This window comes from Gracilinanus agilis, chromosome 1 (assembly GCF_016433145.1).
Source record: "Gracilinanus agilis isolate LMUSP501 chromosome 1, AgileGrace, whole genome shotgun sequence".
Lineage (NCBI taxonomy): Eukaryota > Metazoa > Chordata > Mammalia > Didelphimorphia > Didelphidae > Gracilinanus > Gracilinanus agilis.
This window is the reverse complement of record NC_058130.1, coordinates 405,120,079-405,136,927: the sequence shown is the minus strand read 5'-3', so window position 1 is coordinate 405,136,927 and position 16,849 is coordinate 405,120,079. Positions and strand designations below refer to the sequence as shown.

The 16,849-nt window shown below is 36.4% G+C and overlaps 1 protein-coding gene across 1 annotated transcript in view; it reads right to left on the bottom strand.

The window, feature by feature from the left end:
• Positions 1-16,849, bottom strand: part of SKOR2 (SKI family transcriptional corepressor 2) — a 56,867-nt gene that overhangs the window by 33,205 nt on the left and 6,813 nt on the right. Inside the window, exons 3-5 of the mRNA XM_044657825.1 lie at positions 16,297-16,849; positions 15,178-15,238; positions 14,680-14,754 (exon numbers count right to left, since the gene is read on the bottom strand). Of these exons, the coding sequence (XP_044513760.1) occupies positions 14,680-14,754; positions 15,178-15,238; positions 16,297-16,849 (689 nt within the window). The remainder of the gene's footprint in view (positions 1-14,679; positions 14,755-15,177; positions 15,239-16,296) is intronic.

Below are 16,849 nucleotides of genomic sequence, written 5' to 3'. Positions count from 1 at the left end.
CCTGGTTATATATCAGATAAGAAGATAGATGACAGCTATGGAAAAGTATTGATTTTTAGTCACAAACTTCATCTGCATTACTCAAAACATCTAATGAAAGTTGAAAATTCCAATTATTCAGATAATGAAATAATTTAATTTTTTAGTTTTCTTTCACATAGGTGATTGAATTTTCCATTTTCATACGGATATTTTGTTTTAAACCCAGCTATATAATCATAAGAGTAAGTATCTCTTCTCTTTCAACACAATAATCTTGTTGGTTCTTATTCTTTCAAATGCTCTCTCTCTCTAGATGAATTATGAGTCTATAACTTTAGCCATAACCTTTCCTGTGAATACCAGACACACATACCTGACTAGAGCAGGAATTCTTAACCTTGAGTAGGTGAACTTTTTTTGGCAAACAGTTTGAAATTTGTGTTTTGAAATAATTGATTTTCTTCATAATAAAATGTATTTTTATGCATTAAAAAACCTTATTCTGAGAAGGGGTTCATAGGCTTCAACAAATTGCCAAATGGGGTTCCATGATATAAAAAGGTGAAAAACCCTTGGATTAGAGGATCGTAGTTCTAGATCTTGAAGTGATCTCAGAGGCCATCTGGTCCAACCCCCTCGATTTACAGATGAGAAAAATGAGGCCCAAAGAAATTAAATCACATGCCTAGGGTTACACATGTAGTATCAGAGGTGCAAATTGAACTTAGGTTCCCTGACTCTGGCAACTGACACTATCCCACTGCCATCTCTAACTTAGTATGTCTCAACCAAGCTTATGATTTGGCTTCTAAGCTTGTGGCTTCTTCTGACTTCACTATTTTAGTCCATGAACACTCTTTTCCTTTTCATCTTCAAAACTCTGTTATCTTTAACTCTTTCCTCTCCCTTATCACTCATATCCAATCTGTTATATTCCCAGAATATCTCCTCTTTATTCCCATGATCACCAAGTTGGTATTGGTCCCTACTCTGATAGTAGGTTCTTCTCTACTCTATTTTTCTTCTCTATTCCTTTCTTCTGTCCTTTCCATATTATCCTCTCCTTTTTCCTTCCTTTCCTCTCCTTTCTTCTCCAATCCTTTCTTTCTTTTGCTTTCTGCTTTCTCCAAACCATCCTCAATACTACCATAAGAATTATCTACTCTTTGCATAGTCCTAGATACTTTCATTCCTTTGCTCAAAATCCTCAGTGATGAATCAGGAAAACAATAGGCATAATAACTGCAAAAATACATATGGAAAGAACAAGAAAATGAAATGGAACTTGGCATAATTATAATGACTAAGCTTGGCTTGGAGAAGAATTGAGGAAATACATCTCTTTCCTCCTTTCATTGGAGAGGAAAATTTGCATACACTGTCAAACATGGAAAAAGTTTAGGTTTTCTGAACTTCAAAAATTTTTTTGATACAAATAAAGATTTACTGAATGTGGGGAGAGAAAAATTTGATTACAGAATCACAAAATGACAGATGCGAAGAGCTAGAAGGGACTTCAAAACCATCTAGTCTAATTTGGTAGGAATTAGGAAACAGAAGCTAAGGTTGGGGAAGTGGCTTGCCCAAGGTCACACAGGTAGTAAGCATCATAGTGACATATAAACAAAAGGTTCCAATAAGCAAAAAGATAAAAACTCCATCCAGGGGCTTTTCATTGATTTGTGAGCAAAATTCAAACTCCTTTGCCTTAAAAAACCCCATACAATCTGGCACCACTCTACCTTTCATGTCTTAACCAATACTCTTCTGCGATATGGACTTAATGCTTCAGAAAATGTTTTCCCATCCCCCAATCTTTGCTCATGTGGAATCCTATACTCATGCTTTTGCTTACATTCCTTTCCCTATGTATAATTCTCAGAAGGAAATGTATGTTTTATAATCTATAATGTAAAATTTAAGTTCTTTTGAGAGTAATTCCAGGTTAAGGAATTTGCCATCTCCCCAAAATCCAGACAACAAACCTGTTTGGTGAAGACACCATGAAGATGCCTGAAGAGCCTTCACTGGATCATGAAGATCCAAATTTGAACTTTGGGGTGCAGTTGATTTGAACTATGGGGAGTTGAATGAGTTGAATGCATTTGTTTTGAATGTACACTCTTATGCCAATAGGGGACTGCCTCAAATTGGCTTTTTGTCAATGTGGCTAGTTTTTATCGTCTTTTCTTTTATCCCCAATTTTCTGTAATTTAGAAGTTGACTATGATTTAAGATCCACCAAAAAAGACCAGTCTTTTTCACTGGATCTCAGGGGGATAATGTGTTATTTAGAATTTCTGGGATTTTATTTAGAAGTATTAAGCCTCAAGATATGTAGATATATGGCAACTTCCTGTGGACATGTGGGGGACTTTGAGACTACATTTTCCGTGATGCAACGGGTTTCCTGTTTTGGACGTGATGACATCTTGAATGTAAAGCCCGGCTTTAAGTATTGGCCAACCAGGCTTAAGGCCCTCTTTGGTAAGAGGCAGCCAGGTGGAGGGAAGAAAAATGCCAAGAGGTTTAAAATAGCTTTTATCAGGTGTGTGGTCTTATATATATTTTACCAACATGGCCATGGTAATTAAAATATTACTTTTCCCCATAATATCAGCCTTTATCATTTTTAAAAATAACACCTAGAATGTTCTCCCTCTGCTTCTTTGCCTATTGAGTTCTTATTCATTCTTTAGAATTCAACTCAGATGCTATCTTCTTCATGAAGTTTTTCTCATTCCCAGCCTACTCATACCTTCCCTCCTCAGACATTAAATAGAATTTGATTTCTTACCCCTCCCCCCAGTATCCTTATCATCGAATATTTAATTCAATCCAACCCAATACATTTTTATAAAGTGACTACTTTGTGACAGACACTGTAGTAGGCATATGAAAATGGAAATGTGAAGACAAAAATGAAACAGTCTTTGCCCTCAAAGAGCTTACATTCTTCTACAAGGATAGAGATGTAAAGAGGATAAAGCAATACAAAGTAATTTGTGGAGGGAGAACTAAAAACTTGGGGAATCTGGGAAATCTTTATATAAGACTTAGCCCTGGAGCTGAGCCTTGAAGAAAGACAAAAGGTAAAGCTGGGGAAGAAGCCTTTCTCTCTCCCTTATCCAGAAAGTCTTCCCTTGGACCAGAAAGATATAAAAAGAAAAAAAAGTCCAGTTAAACTAATCTCCATTGTTTGACCCCATATGCAATATGGAAGAGAGTCTGTGTAAAGATACTAAGGTGGGAGCATTTGGCATAGATTTCATGACGGGGAAAAGTATTAAATGTCTGGCATGGTTAAGTTGGAGCATACATGTGGATGGATTTAAATGTGAGGTTAGGAAATTTCTATTTTAACCAATATTTAATAGGAAGCCACTGAATACTTTTGACGAAAGACCTTTTAAGGTAATATCTGTGCCTTAGGAAGATTATGTGGCAAAAATCCAGAAAAGATGTGATGAGGCCTGAACTAAGGTAGTAACTATGTTGAGAAAAAAGTCATATTTGGAGTTATTTTGGAAGTTCATTTCATAAAACTTTACCATTTACTTGGTGTCACCAAGTTGATGCTAACTTGGTGACTTTCCAACTTGGTGACTTGGTACTTCCAACACTTACTTAGTGTTGGAATGAGAAAGAGGGAAGAGTTAGATAAGAGAATGAGAATGATTTGGAATCGGGAACCTGGGTAACTTGAGGGATGGGAGTGGTAAGGTCCCTGGGAACAAGGGCCTTGTCTTAGCTAAACTTTGTACTTGCCTCTGTGCTTGTTATAATGTGCTTAGTAAGTGTTCTTAGTAAATGTTCAATGATCGAATGTTAAGTCCATCACTGCTAAGCTTATTTTTGAATGGGCAAACTCTATGGATAGACTGGAGTTCATCAGGCAGCATGGGGTAGTGGTTACAGCTATCATCATAGTCAGGCAACCTTCTAAGATGGCAAGTTTCAGAACTGTTGTGGATCTGCACTGATAGAGGAAGATCCCTACACAATTGAAAACATAGCTCTGAACCAAAAAACAAGGAAACAAACAAATTCTCTCTCATTATCACTGCATCTTTTGTTGCTCTTGTTGTTGTTGGCATGGAATGGAATTGTACCTCTAAGAATTGGGCAGATGCAGCCAGAGCTGAGGTGGAGGTTGCAGAAATGAAAGAAAAGCCAAATGCTTGCTCTGTAGTTCATATGGGCTTCTTCCAAGAAAGCCATTCACAGTATTCCTAACATATGGGAGAATCATCATAAATGCCATAAAGGACTATCCCACTTTAAGGACCATCTCATCACACAGAGACCAAGGACTTATATCTAGTGAGAGGGAAGGAAAGAGATTGCCTCCATTTCCTTGTCATGCAAGGGTTTTAAAAGTGACCTTTTTTTTAATCTTTTAGAGTCCACACTCTCTAAATACAAGGCAGTGCAAAATATGAAGCATCATACCTCTGATGTTTCATCCCCCCAGGCTTTCATGTGGCTTTTAACCGTATTTACTCAGTTTCCTTCTCTACACAATGAAAATAATAAGGAAGTATGAAGCATTTTAAACTCCTGATAGAATTCCAAGGTATAATACCTTGCATGCAAATAGATACATTATGAATTTTTGCTTGCTTGAATTGAATTTTAAAAATTTAATTGATTATGTATAATATGTATAATAGCTATACTCACAAATACATATCTGTATCTATATAGGATGTATAGTATTAATACTTTGGCTTGGATATACCTGTCCTTGGAATACAATTCATGTAGCCATGATGCACATATAGGATTGCATCTATAATTTAAGCACTAGTTTTCACTTTATTTAGTTTTAATGAGGAAGTTTATTCTTTGAAAACTAAACCTGAGTCATCATCTTCTCTTTGCACCATCAGATGAGATAATGTGGTCTGTAGGATCTTTAAAGAGCCATATAAATCTAAGCCCTTATTATTAGAACCAATATTCTTATTGGTCAGAGGGTATGTATTCTGTGTGCCATTTCTCTTATAGTAGTACACTTCAACAAAAGAATTAAATTTGAGAATTTAAATAGAATGTTTTCCAAAAAGCCATTTCCTTTTCTATTCATACCTAGTGCTCTATGTGGATATGAAATACAACTGACTACTTAAATGGCAAATGGAAACCGAAGCAAATGCACTGATAATACTAATTTCTGTTTTTCCTGATACGGCTTCATGAAAGCTTTATTTTACATCAGTGTCTATTTCATGTTAATATGTCTCTGCTCCTTCTGGGTAAAATCTGCCATTACAGTGCTTGAGAGAGTCATATGTTTCTTTTACAAGGGAATTAACAACAACAAAAAAAGGTTAAACTCTTGATAAATAAATCAAAGCAAGGTTCTTCTGCTGCATTTTGTATATATTTTACCGGACTCTTGTTTTTCTGCATATTTTCAATCAGTGGAAACCAGATTGTTAACTGTGGTTAAAAATGACCTCTGGGAGCTTGGATTTGTTTATTCACTAGTACTGCTAATGTTTTCCATATGGTTAAAAAAAACCCCAGAAGACATTAGTTTAATACCAGATTAAAAAACAACAAAACATATTTGATTTGGCTGATGGTGCACGTGCAATTTTTGTAAACATTTCAGCAGGTTAGATGAGCTTTAAAATCTCAAATTAGTGAAATCTTAAGTTAGGGGGACATTCATAAATTGAAATGTTTACTCTCCCCTTTCCTCCCTTTAAAAAGAATTTTGAAATGAAAATAAAATGCACAAGGATCTTTAAACTACATTTGAAAAACTAATTACATAGACTAATAAGAGGGTGGATGATTTATATTGGCAATAACATTTTTCTTTAGAGGCCTAGACATAGTCTAGAAGAAATCTGTCTAAGGGCAGCTGGGTAGCTCAGTGGATTGAGAGCCAGGCCTAGAGACAGGAGGTCCTAGGTTCAAATCCAGCCTCAGACACTTCCCAGCTGTGTGACCCTGGGCAAGTCACTTGACCCCATTGCCTACCCTTACCAATCTTTCACCTATAAGTCAATACACAGAAGTTAAGGGTTTAAAATTAAAAAAAAAAAAAAAAGAAAAAAAAGAAATCTGTCTAATATTCTAAACTTAGAAATGAATGGATACACACACACACATACGTATATATGGATAGAATTTATAATGCATGAAGTAGTAGTATCTGCTGGCTCTTTTTACTTGAGAGCATAGTTACACTAGTACGGATAACTTGCATTTTTACTGTGCTGTTTAAATGATGTACAACATATATTGTTCATCAGAGAATGCATCTTAAGAATGCAAATTCTACTCAGCCAAACTGTAAGTGCCATCATTCCATGGCAGGAGGGCCCCAGAGCTGCCAAATGCAGTAATAGAGAGAGGTAAGCTGTAGCCTAGAAATCCAACTTTTCTGCTATCTCTGCTGTCCTTGGTATATGGTGATAGAATATCCTGTGCTTTGCTCCCATTCTTATGCCTGTGCTTGACAGTTAGTTAGATCCTGGAAATGCAGGAGCTGTTGGTGGGGGGAGATAGATGTCAGTAAATAGTAAAAATCCTTGTAAACCAGGAGAGAGGTAGGTATTTTTTAACCCTTACTTTCTGTCTTAGAATTGATACTAAGTATTGATTCCAAGGTAGAAAAGTGGTAAGAGCTAGGTAACTGGAGTTAAATGACTTGCCTAGGGTCACCCAGCTAGGAAGTGTTGAGGCCACATTTGAAACCAGTATCTCCCATCTCTAGACCTGACTCTATTCATTGAGCCACCTAGGTGCCCTGGGAGGTAGATCTAAAAGTGCAATCATCACCCCTTCCAATTAAGGAGCTTACTTCATTGGGGCTGCCTTTCAAGAACCCTGAGCTGTCTGAGGCACCTGGAGGTATGATGATTTTCCCAGAGTACTAAGTATGTCAGAGACATCATTTGAACCTGGATCTTCCTCACTCTTATTCTGATTGACAAACAGTCAGTGATTACTTTCCAATAATTTTGTTCATGTTAAATTTGTCTCATGAACTGAAATGTAAATTCCTTGAGGACAAGGACTTCTCTAGTACTCTCCAAGGTACTTAGGAAGGGCAGTGATAGGTACAGAGTAGGCACTCAAAAACACCTGTCATGAAATGATCTGAATTTTTTACAAGCACATAATGGGAATATGAAAGAATGCCATATATCATCACAATTTAGCAAACAGCCTTCTGGATTACTTACTTATTCCCATGATCTTGCCTGTTTTCTAGAAGAAATATTTGTACATTCTTGGCCTACATTTTCACTTCTATGAAATTCTCCATGTTTCACCGGGGATTGACCAAACTCAAAGTTTTAATTCCACATGACATTTGGAAAAACTTACTTCTTCAAGCAAACAAAACCAAACTGCTCAAGTGGTTTAGATCTTAAAATGAAAATAAGGATTCAGCTCATAAACTTTCATTCCTTTCTGACAACATTAATGTCATAAGTTTATTTATATCGCGTTTCCTCTAAGAACTAAATGAGAGGTCAAGTGACTTATAAAGCTCTTGTAGGACAGTTTCAATTGTTTGTGGTCTTTGTATACCTGGTCACTGGCACACTGCCTTGAACCTACCAGATGCTGGACCAGAGTACTAGGACATGGGATCAGGATGACCTTACACACTTACTAATTATGTCACCCAGAGCAAGTCAACTTAACTTTTCTAAAATGGAGATAATAATAGCACTTACTCCATAGGATTGCTGTTAGGGTCAAATGAGATAATGCTTGTAAAGATCTCTGTAAACCTTAAAGATATAGGGACTGGACTTAGGATTTCATTAATAACTGAACTGTACTAATGGAGGAGGAAAACTCCTACCAATGCATGTCAGCCCTTTCTCTGCAATTCATAATCTTAGACAGTTGCCAAGGGGCGCACCTAAGTGTAAACCTTAAAGCACTACATAAATGTTAGCTATTATTATTATTACAAATTGAATTGGTAGAAACAGGATTAGAAGTGACATCTGCTGATGCAGTGTGTCATTTATTCTCTAGACTAGTTTCTTCTTCCTTCTAGTTGAGACTGTCTTTAATCTGATGCTAATTTAATTGGTCTGCAGAACTTTTGCTTCCAGAGATCTTTGTTTCTTGAAACCTATAAATGTATCCTTCCTCCACAAACCTGATACTTTCATCTTCTCAATGATTCACATTCCTCTCAACCAAGCTGAGTCTTACTGACTCCAGGACTGGCATTCTATCCTCTTGTACCACCTAGCTGCCCTATGCCAACCAGCTGTATAGTTTGGTTTGAAAAATATGATACTCGATGTCAAGGGTATATGTTTCTAATGCCCCTAAAGATACCAGGGAAACGGTTAGCAACACCCTCCTTCTTTTCTTATGCATTTTTTCTCCCTCTCCTTTATTCCTTATTGATTCTTCCCCTTTTCTTTCTGTCTTCTTTTTAAAAAATTATCTCCTAAGACTTGCCAATGGTCCCTTCTTGCCTTATTTTGCTTTCCTAGTGACATTTGGAATGAAAAAAAAGTTGCTTACACTTGAAAAAGTCCACATTCTCTGCCAATTTAGCTTTAGAAGATCACAAAATTTTCAAGAGACCTAAGAAATCACCAAGCCCTCATTTTTACTCATTTTTAAAACCAAGGAAATTGAGACTTATAAAGTTTAAGTGACTTGTTCAAGGGATAAATAGCAAAAATGGAATTTGAACCCTAGTGTTTTGACAACTGATCTAGTGCTCTTTCCCCTAGAATTTACTATCTCTCTGCTAACAATTGAGGGAAAATAAACAAAGCAATCTTTCCTATCATGGAAAGAAAAGAGTATATTTTTGTTCACAAAAATATATATTAAGAAATATATTCATATATTAAAATGTGATTTCAACAAATACAGTTATTTTTTCCTCAAACTATATCCATATACTTAAAATATGAAGTTCAATATTTAAAAGGTTAAAAAATGTAGCCATTTATCCCAGTGCTTGTATATGTCTGTGTCTGGTATTCTGTAGGTGCAATTAGGAAGCAAGTCCTAGCATTATGCATGCTAGCACAAGAGGTACATCTTAAATGAAGAGGCTCTAAGGCAAAAAAAGAAATCAAAAGTAGGCTCCATATTCACCACCCATTATGTCCTCTTCCTTTTATCACAAGACTGAAAAATGCCTGAACACTATCGACATTTTATGGTTTTTATGATCAGCTTCAGTCTAAGGCTAGATCTTGTCTTAAGTTCAGAAAGTGAATGTGTAAATTCTGATAGTGAAACATTGGAAGATCTCTATGGAATCATTATGAAAAGAAAGAAACACTTCTGAATTGTCCAGGGAATTGGGATGTTAAAAACTGATCTTGATTTAATCTATAGTTTTTGGAATAAGTGATTAAAAAGAAAAGAAAAGATTGTTTTTGGTTGAGGAAAAGTACTGTAGTTAGTTGTCAGAGTGAATAGAACATTGGACCTAGAGTTAATAAGACCTTCAGTTCAGAAACATTTCTTAGCTGTGTGACCCTGGTCAAGTCATTTAATCTCTGTTTGATTTAGTTTCTTCAACTGTAAAATGGAAACAATAACAGAACCTATCTTTTTAGGATTTTTATGAAGATAAAATGAGTTAATATTTGAAAAGCATTTTGTAAGTCTTAAGTGGTATATAAATACTGGCTTCTGCTGCTACTAAGTTACATGTTTATGTAATGAAGAAAGTCAAGAATTTTCTAAAATTCAGGCTGAGACATGATCCTCAATGGATTTTTAGAAATAAGCTTGCCCTGATACAAAAAAAAGTCAATTCCACAAAGTGGGACAGTAACACATTATTTTCTCCCTTTCGTTGGGGACATGGATTTTTGCTTATTTCTTAGTGTTGAATCCTCTCTCAGAGTCTTCCCTTGTGATGTTTAGCACTTTAGTGAGGTCACAAGGCAGACAAGGAAAAAGAAAATCAATATCGTTATATCTATGACATGCGAAAGCATGAACTAACTAAATATTAACTCCATTAGCTTAAAAGAAGGAAGAACAAGATTAAGGAATACCTCTGGGGCTTCAGATGAATTAGGAGTTATGCCAAACTTTTCAAAGTATGTATGATCAAATTTTATTGCTGGTTTCACATACATAGTTTCTTCAATCTGCATATCAAATATCTTTGTTTAGCATGTCACAAGTCCATTTAGAATCCTCCCAGGCTTGAGAAATATTATTTGTGATGCTGTGATACTAAAGGTATCTACTGGAGAGTTTTGCATTTATCTGCCCTCTTCAATTAGATTGGATGTTTGAAAATTTGAGAGTAGAAGTGGGGAATTTTAATAAACTAAAAAAAGCTTCATCAATGAGAACCCTAAACACAAAGGAGAATATTGACAAAAATCACATTTAGTTTGAAGGAATTCAAAGTGCATTACAGGCATTATGCAATATCTAAGTGAACTACAGGTGAGAGGCATCAGCACCACATTTTATGGATGTGTAAGTGCCTAAAGCTATTTAATACATAAGAGACTTAGAATCTGGTTCTCCTGATCCATTTTAAAAAATATTGTTATAAACATTTTTCCAATAAAGAAATGGGTAGGAAATGGAACACTGCCATGCTCTTTGTATTTATGCAAGCCTTAATTTGTTTTTATTGCTTTCAGAAATTAATCTATAACACCATAAATGATAGCTATTATATATTAATTTGCAAGCAAATATAGCCTAGTAGATATAGAGCTGGCTTTGGAGTTAGGAAGACCTAGGTTCAAGCTTCATCTTTGACACATATTGGCTGTGTGATTTTTAGGCAAGTTTTTTAACCTCTCCGTCTCCTAGGCAAATTTCTAAGCCTCTACATTGTTGAGGCAAGGATCTTCATTGATAGAAGGAGTTTTCTAATTTCGGATTCTCTTCACCAGTGAAATCACAAAGTTCAGTTCTTCCAATTTATATATCTACCCAAAACTATATGTCTAATGATCTACCTAATCTCATATCATATTTTTCAACATATGTTGTCCTCTTATGAAAGAATTGACCTTAAGAAGGTACATCTCTTCTGGGGCTCATTTCCTTGGCTGTCCACAGCCATAGATCTGTTTTATTTGTACCACTGCACTTAATTTTAAATCATTTGACATCAACATGAAAGGTATTCATAACTGATATAAAAACACTCTGATACTAGACAAGAAATATACTCTATCTGCATTGGAGATACTTTTAACCAAATAAATAATCTGCACTGGGACTTATTTTCTATGCTGGGAATGGAATTTCAGAAAGACTTATGTAGAGAGAGTGCCTCTGTACCCTGAGGGGAGTTTTGCCTGTGTAAGAACTTCATGCTTGGCCCCCTAGTCCAGTTAAAGGAGAAACACTAGATTTGCTGTGTAGGTCCAATAGTCAACAAATGTGAGATTTTGAAGCAACATTTTATAATTTGAAACCTTTACAATCACCCAAAGTTAACAGTGACTAATAAGCCAAAGGCTAATAGAAGACAATCATCCAAGGTTACAGATAAAAGAAAAGTCACTCTGGTATAAGAATCCACGGTTACTACAAAACTGAACTGAGAGAAGGCACAGTACCAACCTCAAGTACTTATTGTCTTTGTGTGCATTTCCCCCCTTCCTTTCTTCTCACCTCTTTTTTAATTTTGGAGGTCATCTCTTATCCACTTTTTTCTGGATTAAAAATCTGAACTCATTAGGAACCAGTGTCCTAGTGAAAATATCACCAGATAATTGTGTCTTCAAATGATCTCAGGTTTACCTCCAATAGAGGTCAATTTTAGTTTTTAAAATCATATTAATTCAGGTAGATTTGGTATATTATCATATATGTGAAATGGATATACCATAATTTTATAAAGAAACATGTAGATTTTAACAACAACAAAAAAACAAAAGGTGTAAATTGAGACTTCTAATGGGTGCAGTTGGGTGAAATGCTAGTGATTCTATAAAAAACCAACCTGGAAATATCCTCTTAAAAACACACTCGATCTTCCAAAAAGGATATTATCTCAGGTTGTAAGATTTAAGTTAGTTAATTTATTCTAAGGAAAAGCCATATTTTAGAAACTTGATTGGTTTAAATGTGAAATTATCTCAGAAATGGAATAGCTTTGAAGAAAATATTATAACTTCTCTTGAAATGATACCAACTATAAATTTCTTATGAAAGGCAATCTTTTTAAAAAAGGAAATAAAAGAAGGAAATTAATTTCATTTTCTTTGAAATTTGTATCCAAGAATTGGGGCATAATTAAAAATGGCCAAGAATTTCAGATTTTGGGTAATCTCTTGCCCTTGTCTTAGAGCTAAATGTATCCTTCCCCAGATTGCACAATCTAAGCATAGGTTCTTTGAACTTAATATCAGCTTACTATAGAAAGCCTGAAAAAAAATCAACTTTTAACTTGAAAGTCATCTAGGATAGGGGAATTTAGGAAGTTAGTAAAAATCACAAAGAAAACCTGTCTAATTTTAATGAATGGAGAATTTATGATCTGCTATGTTTGTCTCACATGGAACTACAAATTGAAATTACTTTGAAGATTAAGAAGAACTCAGTTCTGCCCAGGTATTAACCTATTCATTCATCTATATTATTTGCTATGATATTCAGCATTGCTCACAATTTGCTCTGTTCTTCTGGGCTTTGTGCCTCTTTAAGCTTGTCCACAAAATAAATAGTCAAAAATCTTCCCTCTCCTTTTCCACCCTTCCCTGAGTAGTTCTTGACAGTGCCACTGTAATTGGGCTACTTTTAAACCCTCTTGCTAGGTATTTCCCATTTTGACTAAGAGGAATGGAAGTTTCTACTGAGTGTTCATTGGTTGCACTAGTGGAGGCTGCCAGAAAGGCTTCCAATCCACTTTAGTTTCTGAAACAGCCAGGGTAAATTTGCATGCACTTGAGTATATATAGGCTTCCCATCTGTGGTTTCCAGGCATGGGAGAAATTGGACTACTTTTAAAGTCTATTTTTAGCTATATAGAGCTGCTAAATATCATTTGATCTCAGGCTGAGGAATATTTCTAAAATTGTTTTTTCATATTCATGAACATGTTGTTTCCAGTGGCTATTAATTTCTACATATATCAAACAAACAAAAGCAATTGAATACAGAGAAATGTCTGGGAAATGGTTAGATATTATAGAATCAAATCGAATGAGATTATAAACACTCTATGTATGTGTGAGTGTGTCTGTGCTTGTGCATGTGGGCACGCTCACACAAACACATTAGAAATTCCTTGGTAGGAATTCTTTCAATTTCCAGTCCTCAATTCTATACAACATCACATTGGGAATAAGGCAGTTTCTTGGCAAATCTAGCCCTTTTTTGTGACCTAACAATTGGCATCCTGGATTTTGTAGCGTATTGTAAAAACCTACCACATTTAAAAATCTTACCACATTAGAGAGTTGAGGGCAAATTCTGAAAAGTAGAAGGCCTTTGTAAAAATTTGAAAATAAATGTTGGTCGAATGAATATCAATGCTTAATGAAGTGAAACTGACAGTTACACATAATTATAAACTTGCTACCAAATCAGAAAAGCCTGGAAGCACAAAGTAACATTTTATATGCAATTAACAACAACAAAAGACTGGACATAGCTAAGAAAAGATATTGTACCACAAAGGATATATTTAATAACCTCCAAATCCTTCTTTCTAGACCCCATTCATAATTTGATGCTGATCAACATTCATGGCATTGTTTCCATAAAATTATTTGGGGACATTGTCTCGTGGCATAAAGGTTTCTCCCTTAAATGATTAAAAAAAAAAGCTATTGGGTTTCTCCCCCCTACTGCAAGCATTCACAATAAGGTACTTGCTTTTTGCACTCTTAAATAGTGGCAGAAATTTCCTTCAAAAGAAAAGAAAAACGCAAATGTTTGGGGATCTTTTTTCAATTGTACTTTGCCATTTGTAAGATTTCTTTAAGATCTTATTTTCTTTATTTCTACCCCTCATACAACTCTTTCTCCCTCTCTCTCACTTCCTCGCTTGCACTCTCTGTCTCATTTGACAGGCAAATTTGCAGACATTGCCCGAGGATAACAACCTCGTTTGACAGTCAATTAACCGTGAATAGTCAAAGCCAAGGCAGTTTGCATTACATAAATGGAAAATTAGATTCCTTTTTCCCAAGAAACAAAACCCTCTCCTTAAGACACTGCAATAGACAACTTAGTATCAAAACTTCTAATCACGTCTTTCCCAAACCCCTTGGAGACATTTAGCAATCAGTAAAAGGTGGTTTCATTTAATTTGTATAATGTAATTTTTGTAAATGTATTATACATTTTGTGTAGAGATCATTATCATGGAGATAATATAAATGTTGGCATAGATGTCATAAAACACCTTTAATGTCTTTCTGACAGATATTAAAAGCAATAAGCTGTGATCCTTTTTAATGGAAGGTTTCTAAGAGAACATTTCAATTATTGTCATTTTATGCTTTTCCAGCCTGTTTCATTGTGTAACCTGATATATTTCTGAAATTTCTTCTGAAATATGCCCAGCAATTAATAATCTTATTGCTATTAATGTCACTGTTTTCCCATTTGCTGTTTTCTTAGTTATATCTACTAGGAATTGTTTTTTGTTTTTACCCTTGTACTAAATATTCAGTCCTTTGATTATGAATTTAAGCCCCCATCTCAGTAACCTATTCAGTCTTTATATTTTTCCCAGCCTACCTGCTCTTTCTCTCCAGAAATCTCCTCCAGAAGTCTCTGAATCTGTGATGAAAAAATTATGCTCCTTGTTCTTATCTAGAATCAGAACAAAATACAAAATCTACAAGTGCCTTTATTGGCAGACAGGCTACAGAATCATTCCCAGATCCATATGCATATCTGTGGAGGTTGCTACAGAATCATATACAAAGGGGTAGGCTTTTTTGGGGAGGGGGATACATTGTTTTTGAGGGCGATACATTGTTAATTGCTAAATTGCTATTGTATAGAAACTATACACTGGAAAAGGTTAATTTTTGAGGGGAAAGAATAAGAGAGGCAATATTTGAAATATGCTTGATATATAATGGAAGAAAACCTTATAGAGTGTGCTTGCCTGTGTATGTGTGGGGGTAGGGCTATGAGGGGGGCTTTGGGAAGGGATTGTTCAGAGTACAAGTCTCACAATGGTTTTGTTGATTTTAGGAAAGGAAAAGCAGTTATTTGTGTTTGTTTTACCTGAAAAGCTGTCTTCTTTTGTAGGCAAAATTACTGGGTTACCTTCTTTAGTTTTCTGATTCTATATTTTTTAAAAAAGAGAGAGAGAATTAGATGTACAAATCAATGCCTCGATAAAACCATATGCTAATGTCAACAGTCAGCAGGAAAAGGCATCAATAAAAGTGACTCTTATGGAGCTTCATGAGATGTTATTTTTTATGATTATCTTTCCTTAATAGTTTTTAAGCTTAAATACATTTGAATGTATATATGTTATGTTTAAGAGATGATGCAGATTCATGATATTAAGTATATGCATATACTATAGGTGGTATGTGAAGAGGATATGTATTTGCTAGATTCATACTATATTAAGACAGATTTACTCCACTCAGAAGTCCTTGGAATTACGTACAGGCACACTCGAGTGAACACTGAGTGTTAGTTGCCAGTGGAGTTTAGCTTTGGCCTCAAACAAAATAGCTTTTAAAGGTTCCACCAGCCATTCCCGTTTTTAAAAGAAGTGATAACTCTTAAGTCATTGTCTAATTTCTGTTTGTTGGGTTTAGAGGTTGGCCTAGTAGAAAAGGCGGTAAACAATGTTTTCTCCTGTCCATTGGGCACAATACCTAGCAAATATGCCCACTTGGGAAAGAGAGCTCTCATTTTGGAACCACAGTTAAGAGAACTGTATCTGACTTTTGAGGTAAACTTGATTTAAAAATCTCATTGTGTGGGAGGGGGTGGGTGGACATTGTCAGTACTGGGGAGAAGGGGGATTAGTTTATTCAAATTACTTGAGTTTAGTTGCCCAGTTACTCTTTGGGGAACAATTGTTCTCTGCAGGGGAGAGAGGGAGCTCTTGGATTAGAAGATTAAGGGGTCTCTTCCAACTCCACAATCAACTAACTTAAAAATGAGAGGAATGGAAGTCCCCGGCCCTCGGAAGGCTTCGCGAAAAAAGATCAGAAACCACATCTTTATGGCAGGAAAGAAACCCTACCAAACACATTGAATATTTCATTTCTGTGGGGAAATCTGGTGATCCATCTTTCTTGCGCATATGTAACCGATTCAGCCTAAAGGTGCATTTAAATAATAATAATTAGCTTGAAGGAGCCTAAAGGGGATATTTACATCTTTGTAGGAGGGCTGCTCCTCCAGTGATGGATGGTGGCCTGGGCTGCTGGGGCTGCTGCCTCCACTGCTGCTACTGCTGCCGCTCCCTCCTTTCTGAGGAGCAAGGGGAGGAGGAAGAGGAGGAGGAGGAGGAGGATGCAGGTCTGGACTGCCATGGTCTCCTAGTTTCTCCTCCTCCTGCTGTAGCCTGGAGGTGTTAAGGACTAGGGGGAAGGAGCCAGCTGGCCGATCTCGGCTGCTTCCCTTCTCTGTTAACCCTCTGCCTTGGAGGTAACGACTGCCTCCGACTAAGGGGTCTCCGAGCATCACCCCTCCTCCCTCTTCTTCCTCGTCCTCTTCCTCCGGGTCCCGGCCTTCCTCCTCCTCGTCTTCCTCCTCTCCTTCGGGGGGCTTGTGGCCCTCCACATCCACCTCCTGCTCCTCTTCTTCGTCATCCTCGTCCTCGCTGCTGTCTTCACTGGGGTAGCTGCAGCTGGTGCCCCCGGGGGACAGGAGGCGGTGGTGGGGCTGGGGTGGGGGCGGTGGGGGCGGTGGAGGAGGGGGCGGCGGC